Source organism: Nothobranchius furzeri, chromosome 2, assembly GCF_043380555.1.
Source record: "Nothobranchius furzeri strain GRZ-AD chromosome 2, NfurGRZ-RIMD1, whole genome shotgun sequence".
Lineage (NCBI taxonomy): Eukaryota > Metazoa > Chordata > Actinopteri > Cyprinodontiformes > Nothobranchiidae > Nothobranchius > Nothobranchius furzeri.
This window is the reverse complement of record NC_091742.1, coordinates 92,705,489-92,718,783: the sequence shown is the minus strand read 5'-3', so window position 1 is coordinate 92,718,783 and position 13,295 is coordinate 92,705,489. Positions and strand designations below refer to the sequence as shown.

Sequence of the window (13,295 nt, the reverse complement as noted above, 5' to 3'; positions counted from 1 at the left end):
TTGTGGCCCCTCACAACATGATGAACACGGGCTTTAAAAACTCTGGACATCACCTGTGATTTAGATTCATCATATATTTGCCCCAGTTTCAGCTGAGTGTCTCATTTAGTAATAAAACATGATTGTGACGCTCTCTCAAGTCAAGTTTATTATATAGCCCATTTCATACACAAAACAGTAGCCCAATGTGCTTCACAAAGTTAAAACAATCACAAATGAAATGAAATAGTTAAAATGTCACATCATGTTGGGTAAAATAAAATCAAAGAATATTGACACAGAACGTAGTACACACAAATAAAAGCATATTAAGTACAATTATTTACTTTAAAATATAGAACAAAGATAAAATAGCACAGAATAGGTAAACATATAAAATACATATAGAATAAATTTAACACAGTACAGATAAAGAACTAGTAGAGCACAGATGCAAGGATAGGTTAATGGAAGGCATCATGGAAAAGTTTAGTATTTAATCTGGATTTAAAAATGGAAATGTGGCAGAGGTCTTAATGTATATTGGAAGACAGTTCCAGAGATGGACCGCATAGCAGCTAAAGGCAGCCTCTCCGTGCTTGGTGCGGGCTCTGGGTTGTACCAGTTGGGATTTATCTGCTGATCTAAGTGATTTTGAAGTGCGCTACGTTTCAAACATCTCTGCTATGCACAGAGGTTGTTGGCCATTTAATGATTTAGAGGTAAGTAAAAGGTCTTTTTTTTTTTTTAAAGGTCTTTGAAATCAATCCTGTAAGTTACAGGAAGCCATTGTAAATATTTTAAGATTGGTGTGACGTGATCATTTGTTTTGGTTCTGGTCTCTTGCTCTCGGTCTCTCTGCTCTGTGTAACGCACAGCCTTCAGACCTGTGGAGGAAAAAACCTACAAGATGCAGAAAAAAGGATAAACCTCCAACCTTAATATTGTCAGCAATAAACGCAGCAAAACTTAACCTTTAAGACCCAAAAAAAAAAAAACATAAAAATGTTTCAGTCAATCAGGAGAGCAGGAACAAATCTTTTTTCTGATTTTATATTTTTGATTTCAATTCAAACTATTTACAATTGTGTGTTTTCATCACATTTAGCTTGTATTTTATTTAAAATATCATCAGCTTTACAGGTTAGCTGTTCCTGTGTGCTTAAAGTTGTTACTAACCTTCTAAAAAAATGCCAAATCATTCACATGAAGTAGATTTGTAACTCATTATTTGAATGTATCGGATTAGTTTAAAAACTAAATATGTTTTGTTCTATTTGGTTTTCAGAATGTCACTAGTTTACTTATATTTTTAAAAATATATACTGATGTATTGAAATACAGAGAAATCAATTGTGAATACAATGCATGTTAATAGAGTAAGTATAGCATTTTTAACATAAGCACATTCACACATGGAAAGTATCAATGTAAATAAATCATATGGCAGTAACTTTGCTGTGCTTTCATTGTGTAAAAGCAGCTCACGGGCCAATAAAGGTTGGAGACCCCTGCAATAAATCGTTCAGCCCTAGTTCAGCTAAATCTTCGTCTACAGAGCTCACAAGCAAAAGGCTTCTGTCCTTTGAAGACTCTTATGTGACCGTTTAAATTTGTCTTTTGGATCAATCTTTTTCCACAGAGCTCACAGGCAAAAGGCCAGTGTGGACTCTCATGTGTCTGTTTAAATTTCTCTTTTCGCTAAATCTTTTTCCACAGAACTCACAGGCGAAAGGCTTCTGTCATGTGTGAACTCTCATGTGAAGGTTTAAAGTTGACTTTTGACTAAATCTCTTTCCACAGAGCTCACAAGGAAAAGGCTTATTTCCTGTGTGGACTCTCATGTGTCTGTTTAAATGTGACATTCGGCTAAATGTCTTTTCACAGAGCTCACAAGCAAAATGCTTCTGTCCTGTGTGGACTCTCATGTGACTATTTAAATTGCTCTTTTGGCTAAATCTCTTTTCACAGAGCTCACAAGCAAAAGGCTTCTGTCCTGTGTGGACTCTCATGTGACTATTTAAAGTTGACTTTAGGCTAAATCTTTTTCCACAGAGCTCACAAGTAAAAGGCTTCTGTCCTGTGTGGACTCTCATGTGAGTATTTAAAGTTGACTTTAGGCTAAATCTTTTTCCACAGAGTTCACAAGCAAAAGGCTTCTGTCCTGTGTGGACTCTAATGTGTCTGTTTAAAGTTGACTTTAGACTAAATCTATTTTCACAGAGATCACAAGCAAAAGACTTCTGTCCTGTGTGGACTCTCATGTGACTTTTTAAAGTTGACATTCGGCTAAATCTCGTTTCACAGAGCTCACAAGCAAAAGGCTTCTGTCCTGTGTGGACACTCATGTGTCTATTTAAATGGGTCTTTAGGCTAAATCTCTTTTCACAGAGCTCACAAGAAAAAGGCTTATGTCCTGTGTGGACTCTCATGTGACTATTTAAATGGGTCTTTCGGCTAAATCTTTTTCCACAGAGCTCACAGGCAAAAGGCTTTTGTCCTTTGTGGACTCCCATGTGTGTGTTTAAAGTTGACTTTAGGCTAAATCTTTTTCCACAGAGGTCACACGGAAAAGGCTTCTGTCCTGTGTGGACTCTCATGTGAATGTTTAGAGTTGACTTTTGGCTATATCTTTGTCCACAGAGCTCACAGGCAAAAGGCTTCTGTCCTGTGTGGACACTCATGTGTCTGTTTAAAGTTGACTTTAGGCTGAATCTCTTTTCACAGAGCTCACAGGCAAAAGGCTTCTGTCCTGTGTGGACACTCATGTGTCTGTTTAAAGTTGACTTTAGGCCAAATCTTTTTTCACAGAGCTCACAAGCAAAAGGCTTCTGTCCTGTGTGGACTCCCATGTGTCTGTTTAAAGTTGACATTTGGCTAAATCTCTTTTCACAGAGCTCACAAGCAAAAGGCTTCTGTCCTGTGTGGAGTCTCATGTGACTTTTTAAATTTGACATTCGGCTAAATCTTGTTTCACAGAGCTCACAAGCAAAATGCTTCTGTCCTGTGTGGACTCTCATGTGACTATTTAAATGGGTCTTTTGGCTAAATCTCTTTTCACAGAGCTCACAAGCAAAAGGCTTCTGTCCTGTGTGGACTCTCATGTGACTATTTAAAGTTGACTTTAGGCTAAATCTTTTTCCACAGAGCTCACAAGTAAAAGGCTTCTGTCCTGTGTGGACACTCATGTGACAGTTTAAAGTTGACTTTAGGCTAAATCTTTTTCCACAGAGGTCACAAAGAAAAGGCTTCTGTCCTGTGTGGACTCTCATGTGAATGTTTAGATTTGACTTTCTGCTAAATCTTTTTCCACAGAGCTCACAGGCAAACGGCTTCTGTCTTGTGTGGACTCTCAAGTGAATTTTTAAAAATGACTTTAGGCCAAATCTCTTTTCACAGAGATCACAAGCAAAAGGCTTCTGTCCTGTGTGGACTCTCATGTGACTTTCTAAAGTTGACTTTTGGCTAAATCTTTTTCCACAGACGTCACACGGAAAAGGCTTCTGTCCTGTGTGGACTCTCATGTGAACGTTTAGAGTTGACTTTCCGCTAAATCTTTTTCCACAAAGGTCACAGGGGAAAGGCTTCTGTCCTGTGTGGACTCTCATGTGACTGTTTAAAGTTGACTTTTGGCTAAACCTTTTTCCACAGAGGTCACATGGAAAAGGCTTCTGTCCTGTGTGGATGCTCATGTGACTGTTTAAATTAGTCTTTTGGTGAAATCTTTGTCCACAGTGCTCACAAGCAAAATGTTTCTGTTTTGTGTGGACTCTTGTGTGTTTGTTTAAATGTGTTTTATGGGTAAAGGATTGAAACCTGGCAGCATCAGTCTCCTTATTCAAATGGAGATGCTCTCCCTCCATACTGGGCCAGAGTTTCTCCTGTTCCTCCTTTTTGTGGAGAAAATCTAGGTGCTGGTGGTTGACACGAGCACTCTGTTCTTCTGAAGCTTCTTATTTAACCAGAACCACCTGTTGAATATCTGTAGGAAACACAGAAACATTATGTGAATTACAGACAGCTGTAACTTTGTTTTACACATATGACATTTGTATTATTTCTTTAAACTGACAGTAGAATGAAATGTATTTACAATTGGAAACGGAATTGAACTTTGAGCCTCTATAAATAATATGAGACTTAAATGTCTCAGGAGCCCTGACAAACACTAAATAAAAGACGGATATTCACGCCTCTTATATAAAGATCTATTGTTCCCACTCGACTAGGACATTAAATTCACTGAGCTGCATGCTGACTAGACAGTTTACCCATATAGCCTGGGAATAATGGGTGGTTGTGTGTGTGTGTGTGTGTGTGTGTGTGTGTGTGTGTGTGTGTGTGTGTGTGTGTGTGCTGGCATATCTTATGTATGCTGTGAGGACACATTTTTGACTTTTCACGTCTAGCATGGGGACATGTTAAAACTGTGAGAACATTTGACGGATTATCACAGTAAAAAAAAACTACTTTAGTTTTAGAAGCATGGGGTGAATTAACTTTTAGTTGAGGTTAGGGTTAGGAATACAACAACATTAGTTCCTTAAATGAAATGGTAATCAGGAGAACCGGGAAACTTTCCGGTGGCCTGCCGTTAATCTGGCTCACTCAGTGATCGTCATCCATGACATGCTTGATATCTAAATGAACAATTCGTCATGTGGCTAATCGGGCCTGTATTGGCGCATTCACATCTGGGGCAGCACAGACCGGACTGCGTCGCATTGGTCTGGGTCCCGCACCAGTAGTTTTTGTTAACACACACTCTTTAGGAACGGGGAAATCTCCAAGCTAGTAGGCGGGGCTAAAACACGCAAAATACAGACATGAAAACGGGTCAAGGGTGAAAAAGGTTAGACTCCACATCAAAAAAAGTAGCCGCACACGCACACACACACACACACCCTCCCCAGCAAGTGAACCTGCTGCAGATGAAGGTACCAGTACTTTTGAGCATTAACAGGGGGAGTAGAACTGATCCTTGAAGGCCACAGTGGCTGCATGTTTTCTACGTGTATCTGCTCTCAGAGTAGCAAAGCCTTTGTTTACCTTCTGCTAACAAGTTTCTGTTCCTCTGAGAAGAGACAAAGACGGAGACATGTCAGCCACATGTCCCAGTATTGTCCTCAGCTCTGAGGACGGAGACATCAGGTGACGGGGGAGTTGGTCTGGGGGTCTCCCACAGAAACATTTTAGTGAGCAGATGTTATTTATTCTAGTGCTTTTAACAGGTTATTTAATTATAATTAAATGATTGTTTTTAAATTAACAACCTAAAAATTGAGCTTTAAAAACTAAATGAATTATGGATGAAATAAGATAAACAAACTACATGAAATTACATGTTTGGCCTGGTTTGTTATTTTGTTTGAACCGAAAGGAAATGTGACAAAGCACGAACCAGGCTCTGCTGCTGAAAACACTAAAACCATAAACACTAAACTTCCAAGATGCTTGTTTTATATTTGTGATAACATTATAATAATAACAACAGCAGGAGGCAGTGGGCTGGATCAGGGTTTAATGACAGCTACCTCTAGCCTGGCCTGCCAGCATGGATGTAATTTTCACTTTAGAAGTGGGGGGGACACGGGGGTCTTTACAGTATGTTCTAATGGGAAACAGGCTTCAACACAAACGATTGTTTTCCGCTTGGTCCTAGAGCTCAACCAGTGTCAGTTTAATATAGCATAAAATTGTTTTTGGATGGTAAAACGTGCAGGGGTCAAAACTTGACTTTGGAAAAAGTGGGGGGGACATGTCCCCCCTGTCCCCCCCCAAAATTACGTCCATGCCTGCCAGACTCGTCCTCTAATTCTGCACAGAGAAAGAGTCTGGTAACTCACAGGCAGAGAGGCACATGAGGGGTGGGACTAGCCATCTCAAAAAGAACCAATCAGAAAAAAGACAGAAATGCTGACTGTACCGCGGAACGCTTTTTAGCTGTTGTGAAAAAAGGCATCTGGCAACGGCGCAAACATCTTTTTTTTTTTTAGAAGAAAGGCTTTTAGCGCTTCTACTTGTTGTGGTTTTAAAGACATTCAGGTTATTTAGATCAGAGGAACGAGCCGCAACGAACTCCGCCGCTGTCTTCATTGTTTATGAGAAACTGAGCGGCGCTGTGTGTAACGTCTGCAACGCTCAGTTTTTAGCTGTAGTCAAAAATGGCGTCTGGCGACAGCGCAAACATCTTTCTTTCGAAGAATTTTTTTTAGCACTTTTACTTGTTTTAAAGACGTGTCCAATCCATTCATAACAGAGGAAAGAACCGCTGCGAATTCCGCCTCAGTCGCCATGTTTATTTCTCAATTTCCCATACCCTACAATGACAAACTCGGCGTTATGGTGTGTGACGAACGCTGCTCAGCGCTGATTGGCTGGGTTAGACTTCTCAGCGGGTGGGCTAATTTGAATAGGAGAGTTCCCAGAGCCTTTCTCTGTGCAGAATTAAACAGAGGAGGAGTCTGGCAGGCCAGGCTAAGCTACCTCCCCTTCACTAACCAGCTAACTGACCCTTCCTTTGGAGACATTTTGACTTTTATCATCTCCTTATATCCATCGTGTCTCTGAGGAGAAACAAGCAAACAAGAAGAAAACATCTAACTCAAAGGTAGACTAAAGTTTTCTCCCAGTTTTAAAGTTGAATTGAACATAAACCCAGGTCACCCTGGTTCATGAAACAGAATAAAGTTCAGCAGGAACTTCTACAGGCTGACAGCGAAACTATATTATAGTTTCTGTTTTGACTGTTCTGAGCTCCTTCGACCTGCGTTTGTGCGGGTCACGCGTCACCGGCTCCGACAGATTTATTTATTTAATCTACTCTTTGTGGTGTTGGGGGCTTTCTAAAAATCCTCTTGAATATTTTCCCCAGTGGATAATACTGAAACTCATTTAACTGAAAAAGCCAGCCTCGCTACCCCCCCAAAAGAAAAACACCAATTTGTTCCCCATCAGATCTGCACGAATCAAGTAGGTGCTTCATGGTGCTGATCCAGAATATTTACCTCATTATTTATTTCTAGTGTTGTAATAATCACATAATAGCAGAGGCGGTTTTACCATTAGGCATAGGTAGGCGGCCGCCTGGGGCCCCCTTGTGTTGGGGTCCCCCTAGCCCTGACTGCCGGCACCCCTCTGTTAATGCCACAATGTTCTTATTACCAACATGTGGCCGCAGACGGGATTGGACATGCACAATTCTCATTACCATAATTCCTGAACCGTTCAAGATATCATTAAAATTCCAAAAGTGCTTAAAAGATTAAAAATGGGGCTTTTCATGCATATACAATACATTACGGTAGCCACTGGGAGTCCCTGTCTTCAGCGCAACGAATCACAACACAGATTCAGAGACGTGCTGAGTTTGTTATCCAAAATGCTCCATTTTATAACTTTTGAACGGCTGATCAGATTGAAAAAGTTCCAACGGTTCCTACAAGTACATAAAAGCAGCTTTCCAACTATCTATAGCATGAAGCAATCAGAATTATGGAAACTATCGCTATGAGGGAAATCCTTCTGTACAGCCGGATTGAAACGGAGCACAGCGCCGCGGTGAAAGCGGATAACGGAACGGGGAAGCTAATCAGCATAAAAGCCAGCATGAAATTATGGAAATGCCTCAAAGAAAATCAACACGATCTATTAGGTGTCCCAGAAGGCTTATATCTGAAGACAGTGACCACGAAGAAGGACAGATCTCAGGTGAACCAGGGTATGAATGTTTGTTCAGTCTTTATATTTATTTTTTTCATTTGAACAACCCTTTGAACACAGCTTTGAGGAGAAAGCACACTTTTTACTAGAAAACTGCTGTTTTAAAACCAAATATCCACAATAAACATTTCAAATTGTACTTTTTGGACAGCATTTTATATGAATTAGAAAAAAAAATTTACCTGTAATTTGCTCTTTAAGATCAACCCAGCATCCCCCAGTCTGTTTACTATGTTCCATGTTGTTTTATTATGTGTTTATTACATTTTTTGTGAAGCATCTTTGAGTGACCTAACAAGCGCTATATAAGATTGATGTATTATTATTATTATTATTATTATCATTATCATTATTATCATTTACAACAGCAGAAGGCAAAGTGTGTCCCCACTCCCTGTTCAGCTATTTTCCTGCACCAGATCTGGCTTTTACAGATGTTTCACACCTGTGTGAATAACACATCTGTCTAAGAGAAAAACCACTTCTCCAACTCATTTACTTATTTACATATCTGAAAGGTGGCAGCCCTACCTGTGTCCATGCTGTCCAGGTCCAGGTGGTGAAGAACACACGATGAATCAGTCCCAGCTGATGGATGATCCTGAAGTGGTAGCAGGTTTTCTTTAGCCGTGTTTAGCTAACAGCTGCAATAGAAACAAAGCAGGAGAGCTGATTAAGATGCTGCTTCAGAACAACGCAGGAGATTAAAGATCCAACGCTTTGGTTCTGGCCAAAGGAACAGCAGCAGATCCAGAGGGCAGGAAGTCTAGAGAAAAGCTTTTCTCACCCATAACCTGATTCTGGAGCTCCGATTGTCACGAAGACCGCAGAATATCTTCTCCGGTTCTGGAAAGAACTCCACCAAGTTGTTGAGGAGGAGAAGAAAGTTTCCACAGCCTGGTGAGAAGATTTCTGCAGCAGCAGCAGTTAGTCGCTTTAGCTGATCAACTCTCCCAGAGACTGAAGTGAAGACATTTTTACTGCAGAGCCTCAAATATTCTCTTCACACACCAGAACAACAAGCTAGCTCTGCTAGCAGCTTCCGGTTTCTGCTTCTTCCGGTGGTCGGTGACCAGCGTAAAGATGCACTAGCGCCACCTGCTGGAGCAGAATAAAACACCTGTGTGTTCAGAATGGGACTAATAAACACATAACATGTGATATATTCCTCAAACAAATACTTAAAGACAAGTTAGTTTTACACCTGTTATAATAATTTTGTTATTTACTTTATCTTTATTTTAATCTTGTTTGTTTTTATCTCATCTGTTTGTCTTTGATGTAAAGCTAATTATGTGTCTGTTGCTGCTGCCTCTTGGCCAGATCGTTGTTGTAAATGAGAATGAGTTCTCTATCGACTCATCTGGTTAAATATATTTCTGACACACACATTTATATATACATACATATGTAAATATATAATCAGTGCATCATTCGTTCTTTCTATTTTCGATTGAAAACAAACAATCAAAAAAGGAAAAAATGATTTGTTTTTGTTGTTTTTTGTTTTACAAACAAATTTAAAAAAGAAAAAAGTCGTATTTTTCGTGTTTTCTATTTTAGTCTCGGATCAAATATGAGAAATGGAAAAACGGCAGCTGGACCGAATTTGATTTTAATTTTTCATCATTTGGGATTACGTGACCCGGAAGTTGAGTAGAAAAGTGCGGGTAATCTGGTGACATCGACAACATGGCAGCACTAGAATCACACACTAATTTGATTACGAGTTTATTCAACACCGATTTGACACACGCACAAATCGCCTACACGCTGCAGCAGATGAACATCCTACCGTGCTCAGAAATGAGCGTCAGAAGATTCTAAGCTCGGCATGGGCTAAAGAGAAAAAGACAAGTGTCGGACCAGGCATTAGAGCGAGCTGTGGCTGGACCGATATACGAAGTAAGTTTATAATCAGATTTCTACTGTTTATTTACCAAAACATTCAGTTAAATGTATAATTTCCTGACAGACTGGACCCTCATATGGCCGTAAAGTTCATGACTGGCTATCTGTCATCAATGGGGCTGCATGCAGGAGAAGGTCGGGTTGGAAGAATCCCAAGTGAGCTCCATCAGAAATACCATGAATTCCGGCGTGAGGTATGATACTTAAATTAATGCAGTTGACAGACAATTGAAACGTGGCTGTAAAATTACATACTAAATTAACTACTGAGACTGACTAATAACATTAAAACTTGAAATGAACGCCCCATTGGGTGCTGGAGAGCATAAAAGTGTTGCCACCATATTGGACGGGTCTCATCACTCTCCAAAGTCAATTTAGAGCGAGCAACTAGGCCTGTTTCTGTGCCACCTACGGTTACAACTGGCGTACAATAGAAAAAGCGTCATGTGGGATTACTAGTGACTTTTCTAGACTACCTGATAGGATTTTATTTATAAATTTATTTAAATAATTTTGTTTAAGTATATTTTTATTTTAATTATCATGCCATATCATGTGTCTGGTTTTGTGAAAAAGCATTATATAATGTGTTTTTTAGCTGTTTAAGCACCTTCCTCAGTAGAAATGAATGCACTGGGGGCGAATGGAGGCCCATCTAAAATGGCGGCTGGCCACTACGGCAGCTCCAGTCCACGGGGCATCTATGTATATATGTCTGTGGGTTTGAAAACAACATGTAAATTAGAGGTCTGCAACCTACAATCCAAATAGGCATTCCCTCATCCAGTCCACCGAAACTGGTTTGGCGCTGCAACAGTTACAAGACCTTCTGAAAAGAGACAATTTACTTATTTTGATAAATATCTGAAAGAGGAACCATGAAATAAAAAAAAAAAGAAAATTTTCTTAGATTCGTGACAATAACAAGAGTATTATGAAAAAATGGAAAACTCGGATGAAAGTCAGACTGCCCCGCCTACATACAGTGCACAAAGGCCTAAAATAAGATATTTGTTGTATTAGAAAAACCACGATTTTGATTAAGTTATTAATTTTTTTGAAGAAGAAAAAAATCAAATGTTTTTTCCTTGTGTGGAAAATTGTAATACTGGTAGCGCTTTCGAGTTTTGCTGGTATAAATTATACAACTGTGCTCAATCCAAGGGTGAACTAAAAAAAGGGCAATGTTATAGCTATTTCCTGTACAACAGTTTCCAAACAAGTGTTATTTGTAAATGTAAACATTTATTATTTAAAAAATTTTCATGAAGATTGTTAGCTAAGATGAATAATATGAGAGTTTGCGTTCATTTAAACTTTTTTTTTTTTCACATAGGGTGCTCGAAATTTGAATCCAGTTCCCTATCATGCCGAATATATGGGTCATAAACTACATCTGAACCAAAATGAAAAGCTGGTGATGTTTGGTGTGATGCACGTGTTGGCCGTTGTTGGCTACAGCAGCAAGATTGTTGCACATTCCGCCATGCCAGTGAAAAACAACCTTGTCATTTATGAGGAAATATACAGGTAAATATATTCATAGCTACCAGTGGAACAATTCATAATTTCTTACTCTTCTGTATTGTCTTTTCAATATCTACATCTTTCTTTTGAGTCTGTAAATTTCAGTTCAGTCATGTAAACATTGTTTATTCCAGACCTGCACTCATGAACCATGGCATGTGGGATCAAGTCAGGGTTGACCATGGCAGAGAGTTTCTGTGTCTTTACATGCAAGAAAAACTGTCGCAACATAGGCGCAACCTCAGCAGGCCACCATACCTCCAAACCACATCAACAAGGGTGAGATTTTAGTATTATTGAAATGCAAATTAGCAACTCATTCAGTTAATCTTACTACTGTAGACTACTACATACTGTGACTGCTATTTATATAAGGTCTTTAGTTTAAATGTACACTTTTGTACATTTATACCTTCAAACGTGCAATTTCCTACATAAAAAACTCATGCCTGTGAGTAAAAGTGGAGTTGAGCTTGTAAATTTACATGACAAATAATTATGATTCTGAAAAAAATAATAATAATAATGTTACATTTTCTCTTGTTAAAATTGCAATTTTTTTGAATACTTGATTTGAATTTGTAATCAACAGAACCTTCGAGTGGAAAGGTTGTGACCAGAGGTGAACAATCATGTTAACTACCCCCTGAAACAGGCTTTGGTGCACCTGCTGGACCAGGAAGCTGTGAGCCTGGAGGACAACCTGACTAGATTCTGCATATCAAATTTGACATGTCAAGTAAGCCAAATAGGACTTAACCGAGTTGTTCAGTCATGGAATGCACACAGGATCCCAGGTATTTTTGACTTTGTATTTACAACTCTTTAAGATACAATAGAATATAAACTATCCACACTGTCCCTTTGTGGGGACAATTTGTTACAACAGCAAAGCAAATTTACTGTGTAACATTAGAGATATATTGATCTTTTTCATTCCCGGTACATCCAACCTAAATTTGCTTGAATCTGTTTTTTAGGCCGTGGGATACCCAATGAACTGTCAGCAGACAGATGTCTTACTGAAGTCTCTGAGGAGCTGCTGCCATGTGCCTCGGTTGTTGCAAACATGTATGAGCAGGACCTGGGATCCTCACTTACTTGGGTGTCTACTTTTGGAACAGACAGATCCTGACTTAGCTTCCCTACATTGGCTACCTGTTAAATTCAGAATGGATTTTAAGATCCTTCTTCTCACATACAAAGCTCTTAATAATCAAGCTCCATCATACATCAGTGACCTGATTGTTCCATACGTTCCTAACCGAGCACTTCGCTCTCAGACTGCTGGTTTACTGGGGGTTCCCAGAATATCTAAAATTAGGATGGGAGGCAGATCTTTTAGTTATCAGGCTTCTCTCTTGTGGAACCAGCTCCCAGCCTTAGTCCGTGAGGCAGACACTTTGTCTACATTTAAGAATAGGCTTAAAACATTTTTATTTGATAGGGCCTATGGTTAAAATCTGATCTGGACAAGTGGGGGAGTACAGGGAGGTGGAGTGTACAGTCGGTAAAGACGGCTCTCCCTTGCCCTGCCTCCAACATGCCTACATCTAAATAGGATAGATTATCCAGAGTTATCTCTGTAGTTATGCTGCTATAGGCTTAGACTGCTGGAGGATACACTGACCACTTTTTACACTCTACTACTTTCTTCTACAATCTGCTCTTTAATTGTATTATTTTCTGCAATTTCAGCTGTTAACTTTATTTTCTCTCTAAGTGTTTTTCTCCCCAGAAGAAGCTACAATGATGTTCTGCTGAGCTGAGGTGGCCTCATGGAGGGGGCCATCGACTAACACACTGCTGCTAACCACTTAATCATTCTCCCTCTCCTGATAATAACTTTTTGCTTTCCTTGACGTTGAATGTGCTACTACTAGTTTACCCGTTTAATTATAGATCCACTAGGATAAATACAATAAAGTTGATCTCTCACCAAATAGAATATTTACTAAGACATCACAATGTAACCATAGACACATTGCTTGGTGTGTGTGTGTGTGTGTGCGTGCGTGCGTGCGTGCGTGCGTGCGTGCGTGCGTGCGTGCGTGCGTGCGTGTGTGTGTGTGTGTGTGTGTGTGTGTGTGTGTGTGTGTGTGTGTGTGTGTGTGTGTGTGTGTGTGTGTGTGTGTGTGTGTGTGTGTGTGTGT

General features: G+C 39.6%; 1 protein-coding gene and 1 pseudogene across 1 annotated transcript; one reads left to right on the top strand and one right to left on the bottom strand.

The window, feature by feature from the left end:
* Positions 1–130: 130 nt before the first annotated feature.
* On the bottom strand, positions 131–8,463 carry LOC139061526 (zinc finger protein 845-like). Its single transcript, XM_070548207.1, has 2 exons — positions 8,233–8,463; positions 131–3,961 (listed from the first exon to the last, which is right to left on the bottom strand). Exon 2 carries the CDS (start codon positions 3,840–3,842, stop codon positions 1,722–1,724), a length of 2,121 nt encoding a protein of 706 aa, XP_070404308.1. The 5' UTR covers positions 3,843–3,961; positions 8,233–8,463; the 3' UTR covers positions 131–1,721.
* Positions 8,464–9,258: 795 nt separating this feature from the next.
* Positions 9,259–13,280, top strand: LOC129156786 (uncharacterized; annotated as a pseudogene).
* Positions 13,281–13,295: the final 15 nt, after the last annotated feature.